Source organism: Solea senegalensis, linkage group LG13, assembly GCF_019176455.1.
Source record: "Solea senegalensis isolate Sse05_10M linkage group LG13, IFAPA_SoseM_1, whole genome shotgun sequence".
NCBI lineage: Eukaryota > Metazoa > Chordata > Actinopteri > Pleuronectiformes > Soleidae > Solea > Solea senegalensis.
In genome coordinates, this window is record NC_058033.1 from 2,737,673 (window position 1) to 2,763,141 (window position 25,469).

The 25,469-nt window shown below is 44.6% G+C and overlaps 1 protein-coding gene across 11 annotated transcripts; it reads left to right on the top strand.

Moving 5' to 3' along the window:
• The first annotated feature begins 179 nt into the window (after positions 1–179).
• LOC122779208 (EH domain-binding protein 1-like protein 1) lies at positions 180–25,260 on the top strand. Of its 11 annotated transcripts, none has more exons than XM_044041349.1 (27): positions 180–525; positions 3,859–3,916; positions 4,004–4,099; positions 4,803–4,856; positions 4,950–5,128; positions 5,232–5,350; positions 5,478–5,564; positions 6,494–7,156; positions 7,695–7,760; positions 7,878–8,015; positions 8,157–8,366; positions 8,489–8,606; positions 14,401–14,850; positions 15,444–15,536; positions 19,116–19,808; positions 20,645–20,837; positions 20,924–21,072; positions 21,235–21,283; positions 21,755–22,085; positions 22,174–22,238; positions 22,323–22,353; positions 22,443–22,495; positions 22,790–22,910; positions 23,664–23,763; positions 23,843–23,916; positions 23,997–24,111; positions 24,297–25,260. In XM_044041349.1, the coding sequence occupies exons 1-27, from the start codon at positions 422–424 to the stop codon at positions 24,382–24,384; spliced, it is 4,497 nt and encodes a 1,498-aa protein (XP_043897284.1). In that variant the 5' UTR covers positions 180–421; the 3' UTR covers positions 24,385–25,260. The 11 variants fall into 11 exon arrangements, with proteins under 11 accessions (XP_043897284.1, XP_043897285.1, XP_043897290.1 ...); XM_044041350.1 differs by having other exon boundaries at positions 22,799–22,910; XM_044041355.1 differs by lacking the exon at positions 19,116–19,808.
• The last annotated feature ends 209 nt before the right edge of the window (positions 25,261–25,469 follow it).

Here is a 25,469-nt window from a genome sequence, read left to right on the forward strand (position 1 = left end):
GAATTGTCATGCTGTCTGTGGTCTGTGTGTGTGTGCGTGGATCGGAGCCAAAGAGGAAGAAGTTGTCAGTGACAGCTTCTGCTTCACACTCGAGCCGCGCGTGTAACATGAAGCGTTTCCAGCCTGAATGACTGAGCGCAGTCGGCTGTTCCTCGTTGCTGTTGAAGCGCCTTCCCCCCCCCACACTCATCTGGTCATAAGTGAACATTTGCTGCACATGAGCACAGGTTTATCATCATCATCACCCTCCTCATCATCAGCAGCTGCAGCAGAAGAAAAGGAGGAGGACCTTTTAAGGACGGAGTTGGACTAACTTGTCGCGCGCAGGAGCGGCGGCTGCTTTCATTTGTTTTCTCTCATTCTCTCTTTGGTTTTTTTTTTTGTTTTTGTCCGCTTTTGTTTTCTGCCGAGGACTGAAGTTATGACCTCGGTGTGGAAGAGACTGCAGCGCGTCGGTAAGAAGGCGTCAAAGTTTCAGTTTGTCGCGTCTTACCAGGAACTGGTTTTGGAGTGCACCAAGAAATGGTGAGTGTTGGAGACAAGGTTCCGGCCCAGTTTTCTCCCGTGTTCACTGTTCAAACTGTAAATAAGTGTCATGTTCGGTCTGTTGTTATAGTCACACTACACGACGCCATTGTAGGACTTGTTTTCATGTTGTGGGTCTTTCCGCTACTCTGAGGAAGATGAGAGCGTCCCTCATGTGCGCACCCATGAGGGTTCTATTCCCTGCCTCTATTGTCAGGGGCGTTCCACGCGAGTTTAGGGACCCCAGGGCAAAAGGGTGACTCCTCAGGGACACTACATTGAAGTAGACTAAAGTTTGGTACAGTACAGTTCCATGAGTACAGTTAGTTTTGAAGAAGAGCTGAAGCTAGTTATTAAAACCTTCTCAGGACAATGTTTACTGGTGATTTAAGTTAAAGCAATTGTTGTGCTGTAGGCCCCGTTTTCCCATAGACTTTCATCCAAATGGATTTCTTTATGAAAATTGTAGCAGCGCCCCTGGTGGCTATTAAATAAATTGTTATTTCCTGGTTAGACTCAGCCTGCAAGCTTAAACCTCTTTTCAGCTGCAATTTATGGCAATAATACATGAAAATGGTCATTTCTGTTGTTTGTCTTTAGTCACTCGACCTTTTTCAGGGGCCCAGTCTCAGCTTGAGGTCCTGAGGACCTTATTGAAATGTCCCTGTCTTTGTTGCGTTTGTGTCCAAACACAGTCAAAAGCATCTGTGACCATGTCTTGGTCACAGTTCCCTGCCATGAGTTGACACAATTAAATAAAATAACGTGAGTGTTTACAGTTCGATATTTGGAGCCACGTGCTTTTGGTGTTTATTTCAGATGAAGCCAAATCACTTCTTCGCTCTGCGGGGCTTTTCCGCTCTTGTGTAATTCCTGTCACAGAACACAGTTGGGCAATGTCCAAGTGATGCAGCGTGAGCCAGATTTCAGTTCTGACTCTTGGTCCACTGATGGGGTTTTAAGGGGTTTTCGGGGAGACCCAGACCAGAATGTCCTTACACACATAGGTTGACACATGTTCTGGACCTCATAAAGATATGAATACACACTCACACACAGAGGCTGTCTGCATGAGTCAGGAGTATGAGGTTAAAGAGGAAACTCTTCATAGGTGCTTCTTGGTGTTTTCTTCACTGACATCAGACTTTCCTGACACGTCGGGTTCACCGTCACTGGATTGAGTGGCTTAAATGTGTTTGTATTTAAAAGCTGTACATCAAAATATCACAACAAAATGTAGTTGTAGGCACAAACCTTACTGCTACCTTACTCATCGAGTACTTTCACACATGGGGCATATTTTGGAAAGTCTTGTGTATATTACAACATTCCTGACTGATACTTCATGGAAAAGTTTCTCTATCTTTTAAACTTTTACCAACATGTTAGTTTGTGCCTTACTGCGCCTTCTTATCTTGTCCTGATTAATAATTGCTTCTCATCAGCGCGATAAGAAAACACTGATCAGCTCTGAGTGAGTCTCTTTGCTCTGCTGTTACTAAAGACTCGTGTCAATAAAGTTTCAGAGTTTGATCAGCAGCGCTGGAGCTTGTGTTGTGTGGGCACTGCAGACAAAGGAGGGGCACGGCTGATTAAGAAAGAGCGTCAACTCCCTGGGAATGGTGTGATGAAATGAGTGATTATCACACACCTTTACACGCGCGTCAAAGCCACGAATACAGGAACTCTGTAGATTCGTCTGGTTTTATCTGGAATAAATCAGATGTTTATTGTTGTGTGCACAGTAGGACTAATCGTGATTTAGACCATGCAATGCAATACAAACAACACAAATAAATACTCAGTAAAATACATAAAAACACAGCATCTCATAATTCATAGGGCTTAAAAAAAACAGCAGTTCAGCAAATAGCTAACCGCTTGCACTGCGTCAAATGCCAAGGCATGAATACTACAATTTATAATGAAAAAGATATACAGCGGTATAATACGTTGTCAAAATGTAATGTATGTAATTTCATAGTAAGACAAAAAAAACACATAATAAGGCATGGAAAAGTTCCTAAAGTTCTAGTATAGTAAGTTATAAAAACGTAAACGACAAAGACACATACAAAAAACCTGGGTTTAAAAAGAAACAGAGTTCCAAAGCCTTATAATATATTAACAATGGCTCAATAAGACAAGCAACCTCCTTTCCTGCATTAAAAAAAACAGGAAACACAAATGTCACGTGTACGTCCTCGTTAAAATCGTATTCAAGTGTCAAGTTGGACTATTTTACTGTAATATAATGATCACGTGGGAACATTAACGTCTATAGTATTCGTCCCTGTATAATTTGAAACTTCAACAGTTGTATTGTCTGCAGGAGCCACAATAAACTGTGATTACATGTTACCAGTTACTGTATTACACCACGAATGACAACAATCCACCGCGGCCTATTGTCACGTTACTGTACTCGCTCCATGTTTGTGTCTTCATGTGTCAGGACTCGAGTCTCCTCCCCCCACGCTGTTGCTGTCAGTCTATTTCTGACGCCTAACCTAACCCCCAAACACACACACACACACACACACACAGCTGTTTCCAACACTGAAACTTCAGACAGTATCCGACATCTATTAACTATTGCTATTAATACATGTGTGCAGGTGTTGAGGTGGTCAAATAAAATAAGAGTTCTGTTTGTGCGTGCTCTTGTGTTTGTGTGTTTGTGCGTTCACTGGTAAAGTGGGGGTTTCTTCTTCCTGTCAAGAGACACGCCTCACATTCATATCCACTGTGGTCACATGACTCAGCGGCTTCCTGTTTCACGTCCTGTGCAGCAGATGGCTGAATGCAAAATACAATAGATAGCATATCTAACTCATAATCAACACACACCAAACTTCCACGCACATTATACATACTTGAATGAATGTAACTATCTAATAAAACCATATTATTTATTTGTACTTGAATTGTTTGCCAGTGTTTATCACATTTGTGTACAACCTTACACTTGCTGTAATTTTAACTCAAGCCTCAAAAAGTAATTTGAAATTGTGAGAAATGTCCGCTTAGACTTAAACACACGGGTGTCTTATTTTTGCCTCAAAGACATTATTATCTAATTTTAGAAGTCATGAGACCACTCGTTCTCTTTTTTTATATCAGAGAATTTTCCTTTCATTAAATGGGACTTTTGATAAAATGGGATTTGTTTTAAAACGTACTACATGTCTTCATGTTTGTATTATTTTGTGTGTGTTTTGCTCACTAGCCTATTTCCATTATCACCTCCAGTATATCACCCAGTTTTCCATGTAACGGCCGGAGGTGAGGTGTCATTCGCGTGTTTTGACTTGTGTTTGCATGTTTCTATAGGCAACCAGACAAGCTGCGGGTGGTGTGGACGAGGAGGAACAGACGCATGTGTTCCAAGGTGAAACACCAGTGAAAAACCACAAACAAACACACTTACACACACACACACACAGTCGTGTTCATGTGTTTACCTTTTCTTGTGCAGCTCCACAGCTGGCAGCCTGGAATCAAAAACCCATACAGAGGCATGGTGGTGTGGCCTGTGCCGGAGAACATCGATATCTCCGTTACACTCTTTAAGGTAAAAAAAACAACCTCCCACAGTATTTACAACATACGAGGACACATCAATAAAAACACTAGTACAATAATAGTGTAATATTCATTATTATTTTTGATTAATACATCAATGTGTGCGTTTCTTTCCTGTAAAACAAGAATGTGAGGAAAGTATGTAGCATATATGTCACAGTATATACTGTACTGTGTGTGTTTAACATAAACACATGGGACATAAGGAGGTTGTGGTTTTCAACTACACATTTATGCATTCATAAAATCAACCAACAAATACAAGGGAGTGCTCAGAGAAGACAATACTCTCTAAACCGACCAGCAAAACCCTAAATTATGTATTATTTATGTCCCAAACCAAGACCAAAACATGTGTTTATTTCATTTTAAAATAAATATCTAGGAACTTTACATCCACTTGTTGACTTAACTCACAATTTAGTCAACTGTGCTTGATTTTGTGAAGTTTACAAACTTACAAATGTTATGTTTATAGGCGCACTATTGATCATCAATGCATCATTCAAATGGTTCCATATCAGAATAGCAATTTAACAAATTCCATCCCAAAATATTCAATGATTAGTTGAAGCTTATTGATTGAAGTTAGAGTTAAAAGCTGTTGTATGACCTCCTGTCCACCTGCAGTACCTACATAGCCCATCGGGGGCAGAATGACTTCCCTAAACAAACTGTATTTTTCTCTTTAGGAGGCCAACGCTGATGAGTTCGAGGACAAAGAGTGGACCTTTGTCATTGAAGGTGTAAGTTAAAAAAAGTTTAATAAAAATACAGTTTCATTTGACTGTCTTTTATGTCTAATGCTCATCGTGGCTGTTCATCTCCGTCACGTTCAGGAGAACAAGGGGCATCGTAAAGTGCTGGCGTCCGCTGACATCAACCTGAAGAAGTTTGCCAGTCCCACGCCGACACAGACCGACCTGACGCTGACGCTGAAGCCGCTGTCGGTCAAAGTGGTGGAGGCCACGCTCAAGCTGTCGCTGTCGTGTGTGTTCGTCCGAGAGGGAAAAGCAACGTGAGTTATTTTCCTCTCACTCTTTCAGAGTGTTGTCTGTTACTAAGAACAAGTTCATCTCGTATGTTTGTGCAGATGCTAAGTGTTTGTCTTTGCTCCTCAGTGATGAAGACATGCAAAGTCTGGCCAGCCTGATGAGCGTCAAACCCTTAGACATCGGGAACCTGGACGACTTCAACGAGAGCGACGAAGAGGAGGACAAGAAGTCCATCTCTGCTGCAGGTTGGCAGACTACGCCGGTCCTCGTCTCTCACCTTCCTCTGTGAACTGTTTGCCCTCATCTCACATTTCTTCCTCCTCCTTCTTCTCCTCTTCCTCCTCTGATCCTCCTCTCTGGCTGCTGCTGTAGTCACACACACCCTAACTCGCCCAAATCGCCCAGCTCCCCCTCCGCCCGACAAGCGACACTCCACTGGACCCGCGTTCTCGGCCCCAGGTAGCCTCCTCTTGCTCTAACAGGCGCGTCACACTCGTGCTGTCAGACCCACATGACTGTACACCAGCTGAATTCTTTACATACCACATATTTCTCATCTACACCGTAAACACTTGAGCATGAGTCAAGGCCACTTATGCATTTATCTGTAGTTATTAACAGCAGCTGAAAACAACCTTGTTTTTTAGGACTATTTGTCCTTAATATTTCTTTTTTTATATGTAAGTGAATGAAATGACGTGTTGCAACAATCACGACATTGTGTCCTGGTGGTGCAACAAGACGTAGTAGTACAAATAGTAATGTAATTACTGTGACATGTTGCTTTTGAATTGTAAATAAGTTAAAGTTAATTTGATTACCTTAATGTACTTTAAATGTGAAAAATGTAACATTTATTATACGGATATAAACCTAATGTTTATTTATTTATTTATCGCTTTTAAAAAAACAAGTTCATAGTATTTATATGTGTATTATTATATATTATAAGTATACAACCCCACCAAGACAATGCATGGCACAGTTGGATGTTTTAAATTAGCCATTATATAAGCACATGCAATATTTTCCCTCAATTCCAGAAATGTTGTGTAGTAGAAATAACTAGAAACTAGTAATTTTTTAAAAAAAGTACTTTTTCATACTGGGAATTCAGCCCAAGCTGCATTTTGAGGTTCTTATTAATCACAGTTCATCACAGTTCCATGTTTTCTTGTTTGTTTGTCATCAAACAAGCAAGTCATGTGATTAACAGATGATGCTCATGACTGTCTTCACTGATCTGACGTGAGACGTCAACACTAATCCTGATTTCAGCAAACAACTCATTCTCATTCTCATCAACTGTGTTTTTCATTGTTTCTCTCTGCGAACATTCATCCATTCATCCATCCATCCATCCATCCATCCATGCATCCTCTCACCAGGCTGTGGACATGATACCGGTCCTCCCAGCCCCGTCATCCATTCTCGCCCTCCCTTACCGATCGCTCCTCGTCCCTCGCCGCGTCGCTCCCGACACGCCGTCTCCACTGCTCCTGTCCAATCAGACGTCCAGCCTTCCCCTGGCCCCTCCCCTCAGCCCTCGCCCAGGTCCAAGCATAAAAAACTGACCGAGCCTCCGGCTTTATCTGACCCACAACCTCCAAGCTCCCAGACCTCGGCAGATACTCCTTCAGTCCAGACTGTGTCTCCATCACCCACATCCTCCACCACTGCTGCCTCCTCCTCCCTTCATCCTCCTTCTCCAAAAACGTCCACCTCAGTGGAGCTTTCTCCATCAGTGCCTTCAAATCCATCTTTTCATGAAGGTTCTGTACATGTTAATGCACCTGCAACTGGCTTTTTTCCAAAACCTCCCTCCACTCCATTGTCATCCAGTCAGACTATAATAATAACATCACCCTCCACATCCGTCACTCTGACCCATAAGTCCACCCCTGCTGCCTCTCAGCCTCTCCCCCTCAAATCCTCCTCACCCTCAAACTCCACCCTGTCCTCTGAGCCGTCGTCCACTCACCCTCCACTCACCCGGAGCCTCTCTCAGCCGCCTTCTCTGCCCAGAATCTTCCAGTCGGGCTCAGCGAAAGGTACTGACAGGCTGGCAGTTCAGACATGCATGCCACACGCTGTCCGCTAACCGATTCCTCTGTGTGTGTGTGTGTGTGTGTGTGTGTGATGGCTCTTTAACTCTGGCTTGACATTTTCTTCCGCATGATTTAGCTTCGTTCCCATGATTACTTCTCATGTGTGAAGAACATCATCTCGTCTGTGTACGGCTGCATAACACGTCATTTAAGCATGTTTGAAATATGCGCACGCACCATATTCACATTGTGGGGGACATGTAATGTTATGTAAGGTCAATGAGGTCAAACATACCATTAATTTAAGTCCTGTTCAACTTAACTTTTAGTGTTTTTTTTCCCTTTTTTTTACATGAATTGGTAGTTGAGAATACTGGCTACGTCAAGTGTGCAGCCGACAAGGCCAGTGTTCCTGTCGGCTGCACACCTGAACTCATCGTCTCCTAATAAATGATGACATTAGTAAACAGTTTTTTTATTAAATTACCTTTGCTCTGATCATGATCTCCTCTCCACACCTCCTCTGACCTCTTCTCCTCAGCTCCTGCAGCATATCAGCGGCGCCCCCCAGAGGTTCAAAGTGTAGATGATGCTGCTTCAGCCTCTGGTCTGTCCCTCGCTTTGACTTAACTAACGTTGAACTGCTGATATTCGTCTTCTTTTTTTCTTTTAAATCCTTCAAATCCTGTCATTTCCTTTCCTTTCTTTCTTCTCCCCTCTTTAGTCCGCTCACACATTTTCAAACCTCAGATTGTGAAGTCGGTTGCTCGTCCTTCTTCTCCTTCACCCTTTTCTGCTGATGCTCCTTCTCTGGCTCTGAAACACTCCGCCGCCAAATCTCCTCCCTCTGGCTCAGAGTCAGGTGAATTGTCTTTGCTCGCTCATTTCTCCACTTGTCTTCACATTGATAATCATCTTAATGTCTTCACCCCTTCAGCTCCCTTCAACGTTTATCTTCTGTACATTTTTCCCATCTTTTTTTCCACGTCTTTGCTCTCCGCAGGTGCTAAGGGGGCGTGGCTATCGTCTGACTCTTCAACAGTTGGAGGTGACATCACCCCTGTCCCTCTGCTGAGTAGTCCTGATCTGGACGCACTCTGTGACCCCGTGGTTCCGAGCCTTCCTGTCTCCCTACCACACTCCTCACCCCCTCGCTCCTCTTCTGTCCTCTTCTCCTCTCCTCACCCTCAGCTCGCTGTCTCTCCTTCTACAGGTACAGCAGCCATGCGACACCAAACAGCTTGCTCAAAATAACCGCGTTCTCTCTCTGGTCTTGCAGGTTTTTTACTCACAATGTCTTTTTCTTTATTGACTGACCTCTTCTCCTCTTCGTAGGCTCGACCTTTCCCTTCGCTCCGTCAGACAAGGAAACCACGCCGCGCCCTCTGAGCCGAGGTGAAGACGTCAGAGTTTCCAAACCAGACCAGGACAAAGCTGAGCCAGCTGTGCCCAGGTGAGGTTATGGGATGACGTCACATGCGTGTGTGCTTGGTTTGGCCTCATAACACCTGGCCCTGTGGTGTGAGGACAAAGTGCTGCAAGTCCTTCATAGACAGGAAGTGCACTATGGCTTAAAGCAGCGGTGTCAAACTCAAATGAAAACACTATATTCCACCATGATATCGCCACAAAGATGTTCATGATGGTGTTTCACAGATTTTCAAAGTAAAAGTTTTTGTTTTTGATTGACAATATCCACAGGTTTATGATGCAAAAATAAATCTATTATTATCAAAAAATAAAAAGAGAAATAAAAACAAAATTAAGTAAATAATAACATGGACAACCAAACAAGCATATATATGTAATTTAATGTTGAATGTAATATATTTATTGATGTGATGTCACCTCAGCCACATGTTTGGGCCGCATGTAATCAATTGGGGGGCCACATGTGGCCCGCTGGCCGCCATTTTGACACCTCTGGCTTAAGGGAATAGTTTTGTTGACATTAAATACACATGCTGATATTTTTAACCTTTATTTAACCAAGACGTCCACCGAGAGAGACGTGAGGGAGACATGGGCAAGACACTTCACTGGTTGCATTTCAGTTAAAATAATACACATGACATATAATACAGAATAAAACAGTTGCAGATTTGTTTGTTCTCCATGCGATTTGTACACGAAGACCAGCCGACAGTTAGCTTAGCTTAGCACAATGACTGGAAACAAAGTGAATTTGGATAGAAGGTATTTTAAAAAAAAATATATATATATGCTCTAGTATTCCTCCCAGCTGTCCCTAATAATATGGCTAATAAGTAATATTTAACATATTTAAAACAAATATTTATGTATTATTTATATTATTATTCTTACATATTGATACATACATGTTTATTATTTGTAATTTAAACCCGGCTAGAATTTGCACAGCAGCCATTTTGTCACATTACAATGGCTCTGTTCAGTTCATGCCATTCAGGACACTGAGACCAAGGAAGCTAAATGGAACCTGGCCCACATTCATTTCACCTGTAATTGTCTCACCGTGACAGTGACCCTTTGGTATTGATCGCCATGCTATAACATTCACTGTATGCTTTCAAAATCTGCTTCAGTTTGCTGTTTACCCTTCTTTGTGATTAAGAGTTGTGAGATTTCTCAACTTGTTGCTTCTTTGTCGTTGGTATCTGTGCTTCCTTCCTTGACGCTAACACGAGCTAACAGTTCACATCAGATGAATAATTCTCAGGTCTGTCATTCGCTCTGTGGCCTGTCCTCCCCGACCCCCCCCGTTTCGTCACCTCCTGCACGCTCGCCCGCTTGTCTCTCAAGCCTGACCGCCCCCAAATTTTCTGTCCCACCAGTCCCACCCACCCCCACGCAGAGCTCATCATAGCCCCGCCCCCTCCGTGGCCCTTCTCCTGCAGCTCCTCCCAGAAGCCTTCCACCAATGTGGTGGCGGCGTTTATCACTCCCAAACCACCAGCTGATCACAGGGAAACCGATCCGTCAAAGCCAGTGCAGGACGTCACTAGTGACGCCAAAGTTAAAAAGCCTGAGCCTGACTTTGACAGCTTCGTCCTTGAGTCGTTAAGTCAGACACATGAATCAGGAGGCTTGTTTCTCGAAGAGGACGACTCAAAGCGAGACACCATCAAAAGGTGTCCTGCAGGGTGAGTATTTATAAACACGTGTGGAGGAATGCAGTGTTTCCTAAATGAAAAGAGCTAACTACAGCTGCAAAATGTACTATAATAATAATAATAATAATATTGTGCAGCAGTGTTGTCCAACCTTTTTTGAGGCAAGGGACGTTTTTAGATTAAGAAAAATCCCACGGCGCAACACAAACCGAAATGTTACCAAATGACACATTACAGCCTAATTCAGTACAAAAAAGTGTGAAGTAAGTTATGGACAACCACACTCCCTATACTGCCACCCACTGACATGGAAGAGTATCACTCCACCAGTCACTACACTGCTGGCACTGGTGCTGAACAATTATATGCAGACGGAGAATAAATAATGTGTTTTGGGACCGGTAAAGGGAAATTGGGTAATTTCCCACGACACAGTGGTTGAAAATCACAGTTGTATAGCAGAGGCTGTACAAAAGGAAGACAAAAATAAGCCGTTGGCTTCAGCTTATTCTTGTTTTTGGGTAGTGATTGTGTGGGAGCATGAAATGGATCTGTGTAAATATATCTTTTTAAATAGGTTCTTTTTGTCCCTGTTTGGCTGCTCTAATGTTGGCGTCAATACACCTCATGTAAAGTAAACATGATGACGAAATCACACAAACTGAGCACAGTGTGATTTTTACTTGCCAAAAAGTCAGTTTTTCTTGTCTGCAAAGTTTCCCTAAAAGAAAGAGTGGCTACATTATGCAATTTGCGTTTTGGAAAAGTGAGATGTGTGATTTTAGTGATTCATAATGGGACCAGTGGAACTGTGCAGTTTGGAGTCATGGTGATTTCAGTGTCTCAGAATGTGTGGTGCATATAACACGATGGAAACATGGTTAGAGGCTGTGATCAGGTGTTTGTGATAGAGACTGTGGGATTAAGAAATACTCTTTATCTGTTCTGCAGTCTTGAACTGAAAACCAATGACAAGACCTGTGGACAGAAGGAGCAGTTAGAGGGAGCAGCGGTCAAGGAGAAGGAGGTGAGGAAGGCAGAGCAGGAGAAACACAGTCAAAAGGAAATGCTAAAGAAACAAGAGGAGGAAAGGAGGAGGAAGGAGGCAGAGCAAAAAGCCCTCCTCCTGAAGCAGGAGGAGAGGAGAAAGCAGGAAGAAGAGAAGAAGAGAGTGTTAGAGGAGGAGAAGAGGAGGTTCCTGCAAGAGGAGGAGGAGGTCAGGATGGAGAAGGAGTGGAGGAAACATGAGGAGGAGAGGCTCCTCAAGGAGAAAAGAGAAAAGCAGGAGAGGTGGAGGGAGGAAGAGGAGAAGAGGAAGCGGAAGGAGGAGGAGGAGGGGAGGAAGACGAGGGCACAGGAGATAAGACTCCTGGAGGAGGAAAAGGTGAAGATTCAGCGGGAGGAGGAGAGGAGACTTGAGAGAGAGAGATTCATGAGGAAGATGAGGGAGGAAGAGGAGAAAAGGTTGGAGGAGAGGAGAGTGTTTGAGGAGCAAAAGAGGAAGAGGGAGGAAGAGAAAAAGAGGCGTCAAGAGGAGGAGGCGAGAAGGAGGATGGAGGAGAAACGCTTGAAGGAGGACAAAGAGAGAGAGCAACAGAAAATGAAGGAGGACGAAGAGAGGAGGAATAGGGAGGAGGTGGAGAAAAGACGTCTGGAGGAGGAGGAAAGAAAGAAAAAGTTGGCAGAAGAAGAGAGGAGGAGGGAGGAAGAGAAAAAGAGGCTTCTGGAGGAGAAATGCTTGAATGAGGAAAAAGAGAGGGAGCAACAGAAAATTAAGGAGGAGGAAGAGAGGAGGAATAGGGAGGAGGTGGAGAAAAGACGTCTGGAGGAGGAGGAGAGAAAGAAAAAGGTGGCAGAAGAAGAGAGGAGGCGGGAGGAAGAGAAAAAGATGCTTCTGGAGCAGAGGAGGAAGATGGAGGAGAAACGCTTGAATGAGGAAAAAGAGAGGGAGCAACAGAAAATTAAGGAGGAAGAAGAGAGGAGAAAGAGGGAGGAGGGGAGAAATGAAAAGGGAGGCAGAAGAGAGGAGGCGGGAGGAAGAGAAAAAGATGCTTCTGGAGCAGGAGGAAGATGGAGGAGAAACGCTTGAATGAGGAAAAAGAGAGGGAGCAACAGAAAATTAAGGAGGAAGAAGAGAGGAGAAAGAGGGAGGAGGTGGAGCAAATGAAAAGGGAGGCAGAAGAGGAGAGGAGGAGGGAGGAAGAGAAAAAGAGGCTCCTGGAACAGGAAAGGAGGAAGATGGAGGAGAAACGCTTGAATGAGGAAAAAGAGAGGGAGCAACAGAAAATGAAAGAGGAGGAAGAGAAGAGAAAGATGGAGGAGGCAGAAGAAGAGAGGAGGAAGGAGGGTGAGAAAAAGAGGCTCCTGGAAGAGAGGAGGGAGATCGAGGAGAAATGCTTGAAGGAGCAAAAAGAGAGGGACCTAAAGAAAATCAAAGAGGAGGAAGAGAGGAGAAAAAGAGAGGAGATGGAGAAACAACATATACAGGAGGAAGAGAGAAAGAAAAGGGCTGCAGAAGAAGAGAGGAGGAGGGAGGAAGAGAAAAAGAGGCTCCTGGAAGAGAGGAGGGAGATGGAGGAGAAACAATTAAAGGAGAAAAAAGAGAGGGAGCAACAGAAAATGAAAGAGGAGGAAGAGAGGAGAAAGAGGGAGGCAGAAGAAAAGTTAAAAATCCTCAAAGAGCAAAAGGAGGAGAAAGAAAGGATGGAGAAGCGGAAAAAGGAGGAGCAGGAAAGACAGAAAAGAGATGAGGAGAGAAGACGTAAAGAGGAGGAGGAGAGGGTGAGACTCTTAATGGAACAGAGGGAGCGAGAAAGGGTGCAGGAAGAGGAGAGGAGGAAGATGGAAGAAGACGAAAAGAAGAGGCAACAGCTGGAGGAGCAGAATAGGCTGGAAGCAGAGAAGAAGAAAGGAGAGGAGTTAAAGAGGAGAAAGGAAGAGGAGGAAGCAGAGAAGAGAATGAAGGAGAAAGAAGAGAGGCTACAAGAGAAGGAAGAGGAGGTGATGAGACTCAGGGAGCAGGAGGAGGAGAAGAAGAGGAGGAAGGAGGTACGAGCAGCTCCAGCCTGCAGTCCAGAGGTCAACAGGTCAGATGAGGACAAGGAGAAGATGAGAACTGTGGTTTCTGCCTCTCCTCCTTCTCCACACGGCGTCACTCGCACACTTCCTCCCGGCCTTGCTGCTCACTACCTCCCCCTTCTGAACAAAACCAGCGTTGCACCTGAGAACCTGAGCCAGTTACAGTCAGGACAGTCAGTTCACAAAGCAAACTCTGCCTCCATTAACAAAGACAGGTGAGTTACAGTACTGAAGTAACAATAATAATCACAATAATCACAATAATAAGGATGTTACTGATAATGTTGCTCTCAGTAAAATCATGACTTGATCACTTCAGATTCTGCTCTCTGTGATTGACTCTTCCCTCTGCTGCTCTGGGTTTCTGCACTGAACAGTTTCGATCAATCCCCAAATTATTCACCCCGTTTTCCCCAGTTTTTCCTATTTTCTTTACTATTTGTATCCTTAAACCACAAATAACACTGAATTATTTATACTATAAATACGTGTGCACGTCATAAATCCCGCAGCTGCTTATTGATCATGTGTGATCCACGTGCACTATTCGTTTGCTGTTGTTCCGTTTGTTGTTTCCTGTGCGTCTGTCCCTCTTTTCTTCCTCTTTTCACATGTTCCCTCTCCCACTCTTCACCTCAGTCTGGTGCAGCCGTCTCACGCTAACGAAGGTTCACTGTCAAAAAGCGTTGTCGTCCCAGAACACAAAACGTCCACTCGTGCATGCGCTCATCCGACTGGAGCTGGCACCCGCTCAGGCCCCACCGGTCAGCCTCCTGAGGGTAAACCATTCACGGTAGAGGTCTTGACCCTGGTGCCACCTCCAAAGAGGGTGTGTGATGCAGAGGTTCCTCTGTGGAAAGTGCTAGAGGAGAGAAGTGGGAAAGATACGCCTGAAAATATCTCTGCCATGGAGGGTACAAAACCTTTGTGCAGAGGGTAAGACTGGATGAGGGAGTGTCTGTCTGCTTTATCTCCTTGTCCAACTGTCTGCCTTCCCTTTATTGTAGGAAATAGCAAGTGTACATTTCTAACAACCACATCATTTGTGTGTTTCTCTTCTCTCGGCTCGCACAGAGATGCTGCTGCTGGGGCGGATGCTGCCGTCAGCCAAGAAAACCAGCCAATCTCATCCAAAGACTCAGGAACATCTCCTGAGGAGCCCAAAGAACCAAAGGGGCTTCACGTGGAACCGGCAACCCCAGTCCAGGTTTCCACCAAGCCAGCCAACGAGCGCACGGCTCTGGCCCTGGAGACGCTGCTTCCCTCAAAACCAGAACCAGGACTGCGGCCGGAACCGGCCTCCCAGCCGTCGGGAGAACCACAACAGGAAGGAGCCGAGGGGAAGAAAACGTCTGACAGCGCGGCCGGTGGTGAGGAGAACTCTGTCAACAACAAGGAGCCAGTGTGCGAGGCCGAAAAGCAGCTGTGGGCAGCTGTGGAGGAGACCACAGCCGAGACGGTGGAGAGTGAGGGGAGAAGTGAAGAGAAGGATGATCAGGAGCAAGAGGAGGGTGGAACGGGGGGGTGAGTCAGTGATGGATCCTTGCAGCTTTGCAGCATGGCGTGATACTTCTATTCGTCACTCACAAACAACCACATACACACAGAGACTGATGTCATCCTCTGAAAATCACAGGCGTCCTGCAACTCGGCACCTGTTGGACCATATCAGGTATCAGTCACATGGGTGCGGTGCTTTAGTGTCTTGTATAGGAACATAAATTATAAAAATGATATTATAATTTATTGAAGAAGACCTGAAACTTGGGATTGAGACCATTTACTTCTCAGGAAATTGTTTGCAGACACTGTAAATTAAGCTTGAGCAAATTTCCCCATAGACTTCATACAGAGTTATTTTTGCAACCAGTGGAGTCGCCCCCTGGTGGCTCAGTACCACCTCTGTCATACTTCCAAGGCTTCACTTACCACACGGCTACATACATATTAGCTGTAAGACACAGATACAAGCACTGACTAATGTTCATTTGCTGCTGCGGCCTAACCTGCACTTCAACTCACAATTAACGTCATCTGATGCTGTATTTTTTAGAGGTTTTTAAAGGAGTAATATGTGTATGTTTGTGTGTGTGTGTGTGTGTTTCCGACCATGAAAGTGCACACATAGAGGCAAACGTGTGTGTTGCCGAGCAGCAGAAGGAGGCGCCTGCTGGCTTTATGTCAGGAGTCGTTGGTGTGTTGTACAGAGGGTGAGTCTCTCTCCGCCTGCCTGTGTGCTATAGATGCTATGGGGAGTCTTGAGAGAGTATAGGCACATGTCCGTCAAACTTTCAAACGTCAAATACATAACACTGACAGTAAACTCGCCCGAACGCAAGCTTTTATATTGTTTGCATGAAAGTTACTGTTCGATGAGTGTGTGTCTGTGTGTGTGTGTGTATGAATGTGTGTAGCACTACTACAGTCACGTCTATTGGTGTCACGGGTGCATCCAGAGTCTCTCGACTCAGTCATCCACCTCAAACCTGGTGTTAATTTCACTGAGTCATAGAGAGTTCATTTGGCACTCAGATGTTTTTACTCTGTGATGTGCACAGCGTGGACAGCACCACGTTTTGAATCACTTATTTTGCACCCTAAGACTAAGAAAATGAAGCGATGGAGTCAGCATCTAGTGTTGATGAGCTTGTGCAGTTTGGTCATTTAGAAAACGTTCTGTTTGTTTTTTGTTTTGTTTGCACTTTTGCTTATTTCACTATTTATGTCCCGTCCTCAATGACACCTATTCTAATTGGTCAGATTCACTTCTGATGAAGAACAAAAATAGATTTTGGTCAGAATGAAGAAAAGCTGCAGTATGACTCAGTGAAAAGCTGCACGGTCTGGATACGAGTTCAAAAAACTATTATTTGCGTAACAATAAATCACCTGATGGTGTGCAAAGGCCTTTTTTTTTTCTTGAACTTACTGTGATGTGATTCTGGCAGTTTGACATCAGGCAAGGGCCGAGAACTTTGAGGGACAGTGGGAAAGTAAGGGGCTCTATTCTCCCGGTTACAAATTCAGTGAACCAGCAAAGTTTTTTTTTGTTATGATTGTTGCATGGTGTTGTTTTAAATGATGCCAGAGGTGCAAGTATGTGTGTGTTTGGTCTTTCAGTGCAACAAACAATAAATGTCTCCGCCTTGTGCTTTCGCACGGCGCTTTGGGACGAGTCACTTTTGGACGAGCACCAAAACAAAGTCTGAGAAGACTCCACTTAATCAAGCATGCAGCCTTGTTTGGCTCCATCTGTCACACTGTCCGGCGTCTGCTGTGATCACTGCAGGTCATTTGAGGGTGAGCTCTGTCTCAGAGTGTTCTCTGTCCCTCATGTCTGTCCCTGTAGCTATGAGACTGTGAGCTCCATCCTGCACACGACGGGATCCACCGAAGCAGGTCGGGATCCGAACCTCTCCGCAGAACAGCCGTGGCTCCTTTTGACTAATGAAGGTCAGCTGCGTTTACGTGAAGTCGACGAGGAGCCAGATGAAGAGCCCCTGATTGCAGCTGGGGTGGACATTTCACCACCCACAGCCTTCTCTGACCAAACTGAGAGTCAGATGATTAGTCAAGAGAAGGTTTCCGACACCGAGTCAGCTCAGAAACCTGAGCGCGTCACTTTAGTGGAGCCACCTGGACTCAGTCTCGTGGCAAGTCTGCGACTGGCAGCCAGCGAGCAGGAGAGGGAGAGGTTAGAGAGAGAGAGGATAGAACGCCTGGAGAGGGAGGAGGCAGAGAGGAGAGAGAAAGAGAGGCTGGAGCAGGACAAGAAAGAAAGGGAGAGAGAAGAAATGGAGAGGAAGGAGAAAGAACGGATGGAGAGAGAAGAGAGGCTGGAAGAGGAAAGGAAGGAAAGAGAGAGGTTGAGAAAGGAGAGAGAAGATGCAGAGAGGAGAGAGAAAGAGTGGCTGGAACAGGAAAAGAAGGAAAAGGAGATGTTGAGAAAGGAAAGAGAAGATGCAGAAAGGAGAGAGAAAGAGTGGCTGGAGCAGGAAAGGAAGGAAAGAGAGAGGTTGAGGACGGAGAAGGAAGAGATGGAGAGGAAGATAGATAGAATGGAGAGGGAAAAGAGAGAAAAGGAACAGCGGAGGGCAGATGAGGAAGAAAGGTCCAAGGACAAGAAAGAAGATGAGGAAAGAAAGAAAGCAACCCAGAGTCAAAACCCAGTGTTTGAATCTACATCAGTGCAAAGCAACATCCAGTCAGATGACTGGCCACCACTTAGAGAGGCAGAACTGGACGACATTGCCTATGATGAAAGGCTGCAGAGCAACGAAGAGGAGGCACAATTTAAACCCGATCCCAAATCATTGAATACAGTCAAACCAGTTTCAACCAAACCTACGTATTCTGTCCCCGTAGCCAGTCCAACAAATAAACCCGACTCCAGATTAAACAAACCCGAGGACTGTGGCACTGTTGTTGCCAAACACCTGAGTAGATCTGGTTCAGGATCGGTTAACCGAGCAAAATCCAACCAAAAATCCGGTGCCATCCCAGTGTGGTTGAGGGAGGAGGAGGAAGAGGAGGTGGAGTTTGAGAGAGGACAGGAGGATCTTGGCTCCATCTGGCTGGCTGAGCTGTACATGGAGGGGGAAGCAGGGTGAGTAACGAGGGAGTGAGAGGGATTAATAGCAGCAGGGAGAGAGAGGTGAGTAACTAGGAAGGAGGTGACGGTACATGAGAGATCTCCTTGTTGCTTCATATGGATGGCCGGACTGTGCTTGTGTCCTTCCTGTGGTGGTTATCTCTTTGCATCTGCACGGAAACAATATTCAACAATATTATTTGTGTGTCAGGATTAGGGCTGAATAATTCATCCGGCTTGCTGCAATTTTCCAATTACTGGCCTATACACATCATATTCAGACTCTAATTTCCCAGTTTGGGATGAATAAAGTACATCTATTCAATTCTTTTCTGGAAAAAAAAACAAAAATGTCACACAGTAATCATTTTAAATAGGTTCTTCAAATGAAAAGGAATGAAAAATTCATTTAAATTAGACATCAGCCCCAGTCAGGATGTGAGTCACATACACAACAACATCCTGATGTTGCTTGTGAGTAACCCTTCAGTTTCCTCTTCACATCCTGCCCCGGTGACGACTTAAAAGTTTGAAATCTCGTCTTCAAAGTCGTCGGCCGGTCGCAGTGATTTGCTGCCATTAGCTCTCTCCTTCCTGTCAAGGTCATGACTCAGCCAAATCTGCGCCCACCTCTCAAGAATAGCATCACCTCCAGTGTCCGTTGCTAACGGGCTGTTTGTTGTTTACGTCCCCCAAAGCGCTGTGAGGTTAGTCCTCTCTAACAGCATGACACGTCCCATGGTATCCTGTGCAGAGACACTGAATCTGTCCTGTGTCTCTTTGTCATTTGTACATTAAATATAAGTCGTAGCAGTGGCTGCATTTACACCTTCTCTGCAGGTGTTTCTGTTCAGGATTGTCATCGTCCACATGGCTGCGTTGCATGCTACGTAGCATGGATTACTTTGGTCATTGGGTATTGTAGTTCAGTGACAGCTGGAGCAAGTGTGTGTGCGTGTTTTGCTCTGGTTGGCTGATGGATGACTTGGCATCGCCAGATGTCTGTCCCTGTTATTCTTATGACAAACTATAGACCTTTGGAAAGTTTGGGATAGCTACAGTCATGACATAAGTCTTTGGGCATTTGCCTTCTTAAAAACATTGCTGTATCATCTCCATGAGCTCTGGCTACGTGAGAAAAGTTGTGTGGCCAAATTGGAGCATGGTAAAGACCTGAAATCTCTTTTTCTGTCTTCAGACCAGGGCAACAGTCCCCCGCTGTAACCCAGACGCCCGCTGCGCTGCCCTTCGTCCAACAAGCCCTTTGCGCTGCTGCCAAACAGCCAGAAAAACCGGAACATTCTGACCCCCCGACCCGTCGCGCTGGCCGTCAACCTCTCACAATGAAAGGAGAACGAGACGATGACGCAGCCAATGAGCAGGGAGAGCGATTTCAGTCATCGGTGGTTCACTGGCCGCCTCCTGCTGGCAAAAGCACATTTAGCACACACTGTGACTTGAAACGCACCAAGACGCACGCCGACACACAGATACATACAGATTCATGCAAGAGTCTCGAGAGGAGGGACAATGGAGACACAAACGCCAACAAGAGCCAAAGCTTGAATAAGCACGTGCGTCCAACAAAGACGGAGAGTGCACCAGCGGACACTCCGCCTGATCACGACAATCTCGTCAAAGACCAACGGCTACAAGACGAGGAGAAGTTCTTGTTGGCTAAAATCCATCTGATGTCAGGTGACACGTCTCCTGTCGTCAGCCCTCGCAGTATGAAGCGCCTTATCCCTGCGCCCGGTGATATTGACATCGATGCCTCTGAAAACTCTTCAGAAAAGACTGATCCGAACCAGGACTCAACGATTCCCCACTTTGATGAGCTGCAGGAAATACCTCTCACTGAGACGGAGGAGTCAGTGGTGGAGGAGGACGTGTAAGTTGGCATGAGATGTCAACCTGAGCTGCTGTGTGATGACGAGCCATAGATTTGGATGACTCGACGACTTAAGTCAGATGTTATAGTTCAGTTTAAAGGTCCAGTGTGTTAGAATTAAGCCGTGTTTCCACCGAGTGGAGCGGTTCGGTTTGGTATGGTAAAGCTTGACGTCTTGTCGAGGCAGAAAATAAACAAGCTGCTGGATGTCCTTCCTTGTTGTCCGTTGTGTTGTTCGATGTTGTTGTTGTTGTTGTTGTTGTTTGGCACACTGGTACAACATCACGCTACGTATCTTGCTGGCACAGCCCACACCCTGCCTACCATGCAAAGCTACTGTCGAAACGCAAGCCTGAACCGAACTGATACCAAAATGGAAACACGGCTTAAATGCTTATAAAATGTGTTTATTTTAATGCTATTGTACACAATACAAACCTACTTATCCGTGAAATATGCTATTTCTGCCAGTAAACCCTTCTAAATGTTATACACTGGACCTTTAAATGTATTCAAATTCAAATCACAGTGGTATCTGCTTTTATTTATTAACCAAGTATCCAAAGATACACAAATACTCTTTGGCAAGTGTTGCATATTCATGTCTAATGGTTCAAATGTGTGTCCCTGTTTTCTTGAATGGTGTGCGTTACTTTCCCGTCATGCTCTCTAACATCGTGTCCGTGCAGAGAGCTGCTCTCTAACCACTGTCAAGCTTTCATGTCCTTCACGCTGATGCCAGGTCTGCTTGGCTGATCCACCACCCACTAAGTCAGGGGTCTTTGTTTTTGTTTTGTTTTTGTTTTAAATATTCATCTTGTTTTGTCTCCTCACAGCCTAAAACAGCCGCCACAGCACGGAAACACGTCCACCCACAAGGACAAACACGCCGACATACACATCCCTCCTCCCTATCACTGTGAGATGAAGACACATTTGCTTCCTACGTTGATAGAAGAAGAAACCAGTGAAGCAGATCGCGTTCCAACAGTCAGAGAGGAGGCTGATGGGAAGGACGACGCAGCAGAGGTACGCATCACTCCGTCAACATTGATAGGCTTTTTACTTTTAACACGCAAGCACACAAACTAAACAGGGCTGAACTTATTTCTCAGGACCTGGTGAACTCCAGCCAGTCGCTGCTTCAGTGGTGTCAGAACATCACCAGCCAATACAAAGGGGTGAAGGTCACAAACTTCAGCACATCCTGGAGAAACGGCCTGGCTTTCTGTGCCATCCTACATCACTTCCACCCTGACAAAATGTGCGTCAAGTCCTATGAGTGTGCCAGTGTCGTTGCTGGTTATGTATGAATTATTCTTTGTCGCATTAGTCTGTGAAAGTTGGCCGTAAATGTGAACATTTTATTGTGTATTTCTTATTGTGTGCGCTCATGGACGTTCTTGCTCTGCGTTTGTCCCATCAGAGATTTTGACCAGCTAGAACCTCATGACATCAAGCTCAACAACAAAAAGGTACAGCTGAGACTCGCAATCACTCATTAAGCCTTTTACTGCAGCTGTATCCCACAAAAAGCTTATTAAATCATTTAATTTATAATTATTGTGTAGGATAACGATTTTGTGAGGACTAAAACCCACACCTGATGTAAAATGTTTAGTGTCGTAGATGGAGAGTTGCGTCTTTATATTTTTTCCACATGTTAACATGTGGACGTGCTTATGTAAGTGCCTTCATCCGTTCTCCTTACGCTGCACAAGCCACTAACAAGCTCCAGACCCGTGGAGGCAAATCTGAGGGCAAGCAGTCTGGAAAATGTTGGCTCCATCACTCTCCGCAGCTCAATGAGCTCATTGTTCGAAACACAGTACAATACAAAAGCTGTTATTGACAGTGAATGAAAAGTTCAGGCACTATTCTTCTCAGCTCAACCATTTTTATTGTAATAACGTGTATTCTTTTATTGATTATCCTGACGTCGTTAGGCTTTCGATGGTTTCGAGGCGCTGGGCATCTCTCGTCTGTTGGAGCCGTCCGACATGGTTCTCCTGTCCATCCCCGACCGGCTCATAGTCATGACCTACCTCAGCCAGATCCGCTCGCACTTCACCAACCAGGAGCTGAGCGTGCTGCAGATAGAGCACAACAGCAGCCAGTCCAGCTATGGCCTCGCCCTCTCTGGTCCCGCGCCCACTAATGTCGACGCTGCCGCCTTCTGCATGGCCAGACTCAACGAAGGAATGAGTCTGGAGGAAGGAGGGGGAGGAGGCAGCGCGTTGGTCGTCCCACCACCAAGGACCAAGCGAGTGGTTAAAGGTAATCGCAAGGATGATGTGTTTTTAAATTTAAATCGTAGGTGCACAGTATGTAAATTTAACTTCTGGTTGTTCTACATGTTTTGCAGCTGACGAGTCAATAACTCCAGTCCCGCCCCCAAGATCTGTCACCAAGACGTCTGGACTCACTCAGGTGACACTCTCTATTTTATAGTCTTTAGGAGGACAACACACTGTCTTACAACCTGTAATAAAATGTCAGTTGTGTCGTCCTCAGGATGAAAACACAACAACAGACTCTGCAACAGGTGAGTGCACACGACATGTCCACCCCATCGACAGCTACTGTCTCGCTCTTTTTAAACTTCAAACTCTAATTTGTCCCCGTTGGTTGCAGAGTTGCAGAAAGTCACAGAAAGTGAACCGACCAAGCAAGAGGCTGAGACAATGGTCAGTTATGTGAACTCCTAACTTTACCTTTTACTTTTCAACTCTGCTTTGTGTCTTTACCTTTCACTCTGAGACATTGAATCAATCACACATCATTCCCATTTTTCCTATAATTCATCATCAAGTCATATTTGTCATGTATTTTTCATTCTTTTGGCCTCTCGCTAATCTTTTGACCTCCTTCCACTTTGTTTGTCCCCCTCATGTCTCTCTACTTTTCCACTCCTTTCCCCCCCTTTCGTATATATGTTTCTGTATGTTCATGTGTGTGTGTGTGATGGGGCTTGTGGTCAGTGTCTGCAGGACACCAGTCAGTATGTGCTGAGTGAGCTGGCCGCTCTGGAGACCGAGCAGAAGCACATTGACAGCAGAGCTGCCGTCGTGGAGCGACGACTGCGAAGCCTCATGGAAACAGGTGAGTCACACACACACACACACTCACAGATGTACCAAATCTCAATATTAGGGATGGCTCTATGCTCAGGGTGTGCATCACTGGACACGTGGGCTATGATAAGATTCTTTTTATTCGATTCAATATGATACGATTCATTCTGTGTTTACTGTAGACATTCATTTCAAATGCAAACTGCAATAGCTCAAAACTATCACTGCTTTATGATTATTATAAATAATGCTCCACAGATTCACAGCTAGGATTATGTATAATTTCAGGGTTAGGTTTAGGGGTAACAGTGAGGCCAAATGTATGAGCAAAGATGTTTTGTCATCGTAAATATGAAGTGAAGCCATGCCCATAATGTCAAAATAAAACAGCATTTCACAGACAAGTCTCAAAAAAATAGGAACAACTGTGAGAGTTACACATGCAGAAACACTTCAAAATCTTGAGGGAAGTCTTCCAAGAAGAGTGGAAACTGTTTTCACTGCAAAAGTGGGACCAACTTCATGTTAAAGTACTGTATATGGTGTAATATCAGAACCTTAAGTATCTTCCAATATCAGTGAAATGCTGTCTTTATTTTTACCCCATTTAAATAACTAAGCTGGTCACATGACAGTGACAGTATTTAGATGATATTTAGATTTTACAGATCATACTGGAATTTACTTTCTCTTTTTTTTGACCAGTATCAGACTAAACACTAAAGTATTGAATCAGCTTTCTCCTTGTTCAATAATATTTCCCGTTTTCTCTCGTGTACAGGAAGTGACCGTGATGAAGAGGAGAGGCTGATCCAGGAGTGGTTCACTCTGGTAAACAAGAAGAACGCTCTGATACGCAGACAGGACAACCTGGAACTACTGTAAGACCCCTCACTCTCGAACGCACCTGCGCGCTCACACTTGTTATCTTATTGACCCGATTTCATGCTCCACCTACAGGCAGGAGGAGCAGGATCTGGAGAGGAGGTTTGAGCTCCTCACCAGAGAACTCCGCGTCATGATGGCGATAGAAGGTTTGTGTTGGCGAAAGAACGCGTTTACCGTGGTGACAACAGAGTAAAAAATAACACCGGCTCGTGCTGCATATGTGCAGATTGGCAGAAATCGTATACTCAGCAGCAGAGGGAGCAGCTGCTCCTGCAGGAGCTGGTGTCGTTGGTCAACCAGCGCGACGAGATCATCAGAGACATTGATGCCAAAGAGAGAGTGTGAGTGAGGCCAAAATATTCAGGAAAACATGCTGTACTGTTTATTTTATTATATTACTCGATAGGAAGGAAGTCCTGTTTCAAATTAAAGCATACATTTAAAGTATGGTTGAGTATTTTATCACCTCTGTGAAAGAGACAGTGTCATATTCACCACATTGTCCCATATTTGTGTTTATGTGTAGGGCGCTGGAGGAGGACGAGCGTCTGGAGCGTGGTCTGGAGTTGAGGAGGAGAAAATACAGCAACAAAGACAAATGTGTCCTTCAGTGAGCGGCGACGTCGAGCACCAACACACTGCTGAACCTCTGAAGTTGTGACTTCTAGGATATTTTTTTTTAAATTTGATTTGCAGTTTGTGTGCACACTTTCCTGGAGAACTGCTAGATTTATTTTTGTTCCGTTCACGTTTGAATTTTAATCGCTGTCTTAACGCGATCGCGTTCCGTTTCATTTCAGCTGCTTTTATTTATTCTAACGGTTATTTTTATTGCCGTACATGTTGCACATGTTGCACACGTTTTGTGTGTTCTATACTTTCGTGAGTTCATTCAGTATTCGAACACTGGGGTTTTCTTGTTTGTTTGTTTGTTTGTTTGTTTTGGAGGGCGTAGCGTTTCCTGTTGTCGCGACAACTTGTCAAACTTAAAGCAGAGCTGTGACTTTTGAGGTTATGACAGTCTTTTTCTAGTATGCACAGATTAAATGAAAAGTATGCGTAAACAGTGCCTTTCTGATACAAAACATTGCATGTAATAAATCATGAGCTGGACTCAAACCCACTGTGTTGGTTGTAAAGTTAAGCGACATGTTTTCAACTGCAGTACAAGCCCAACATCTTATTTTGATGAAGCCTGAAAGCATTTTAATTTTTGATTATTTTTTTTTCTTTTTAGAGGTTGGAGTTAAAAGGTCGTTTTTAGGACCGATTATAGATTTATTTATTTATTTTAGCTCACTCTCTGAGAGCCTTGTCTGTGTAGTGTGACGAACGCGTGTGAGAACTTTTCCGAGGTGAGCTGATAAAGTGGTACTGATCTGCCTCACAGCTTCTTCTTCTGTCCGCCAATCACGCTGTGTTTTAAGTTGAAGGATGATGTTGATACTCTTCAACATGGGGAAAAAATAAATATTGGTTTGTCTCTTAAATTTGGTTGGATCTTTTATTTTTGACTGAGTACATTGTGGTGCTTTGGACACAAAAACAATGCAAACCTAATAAGCTGAAATATGACAGCACTATTTTCTTCAGTACCGGTGTGTTGGTAAAACTGTCAGTTAGCATTCAATCTCAAAAGATGTTTAGTTTGTCCATTGTGGGCTTTTATAAAAACATGGGGCTCCAAAATGGTGGCCTC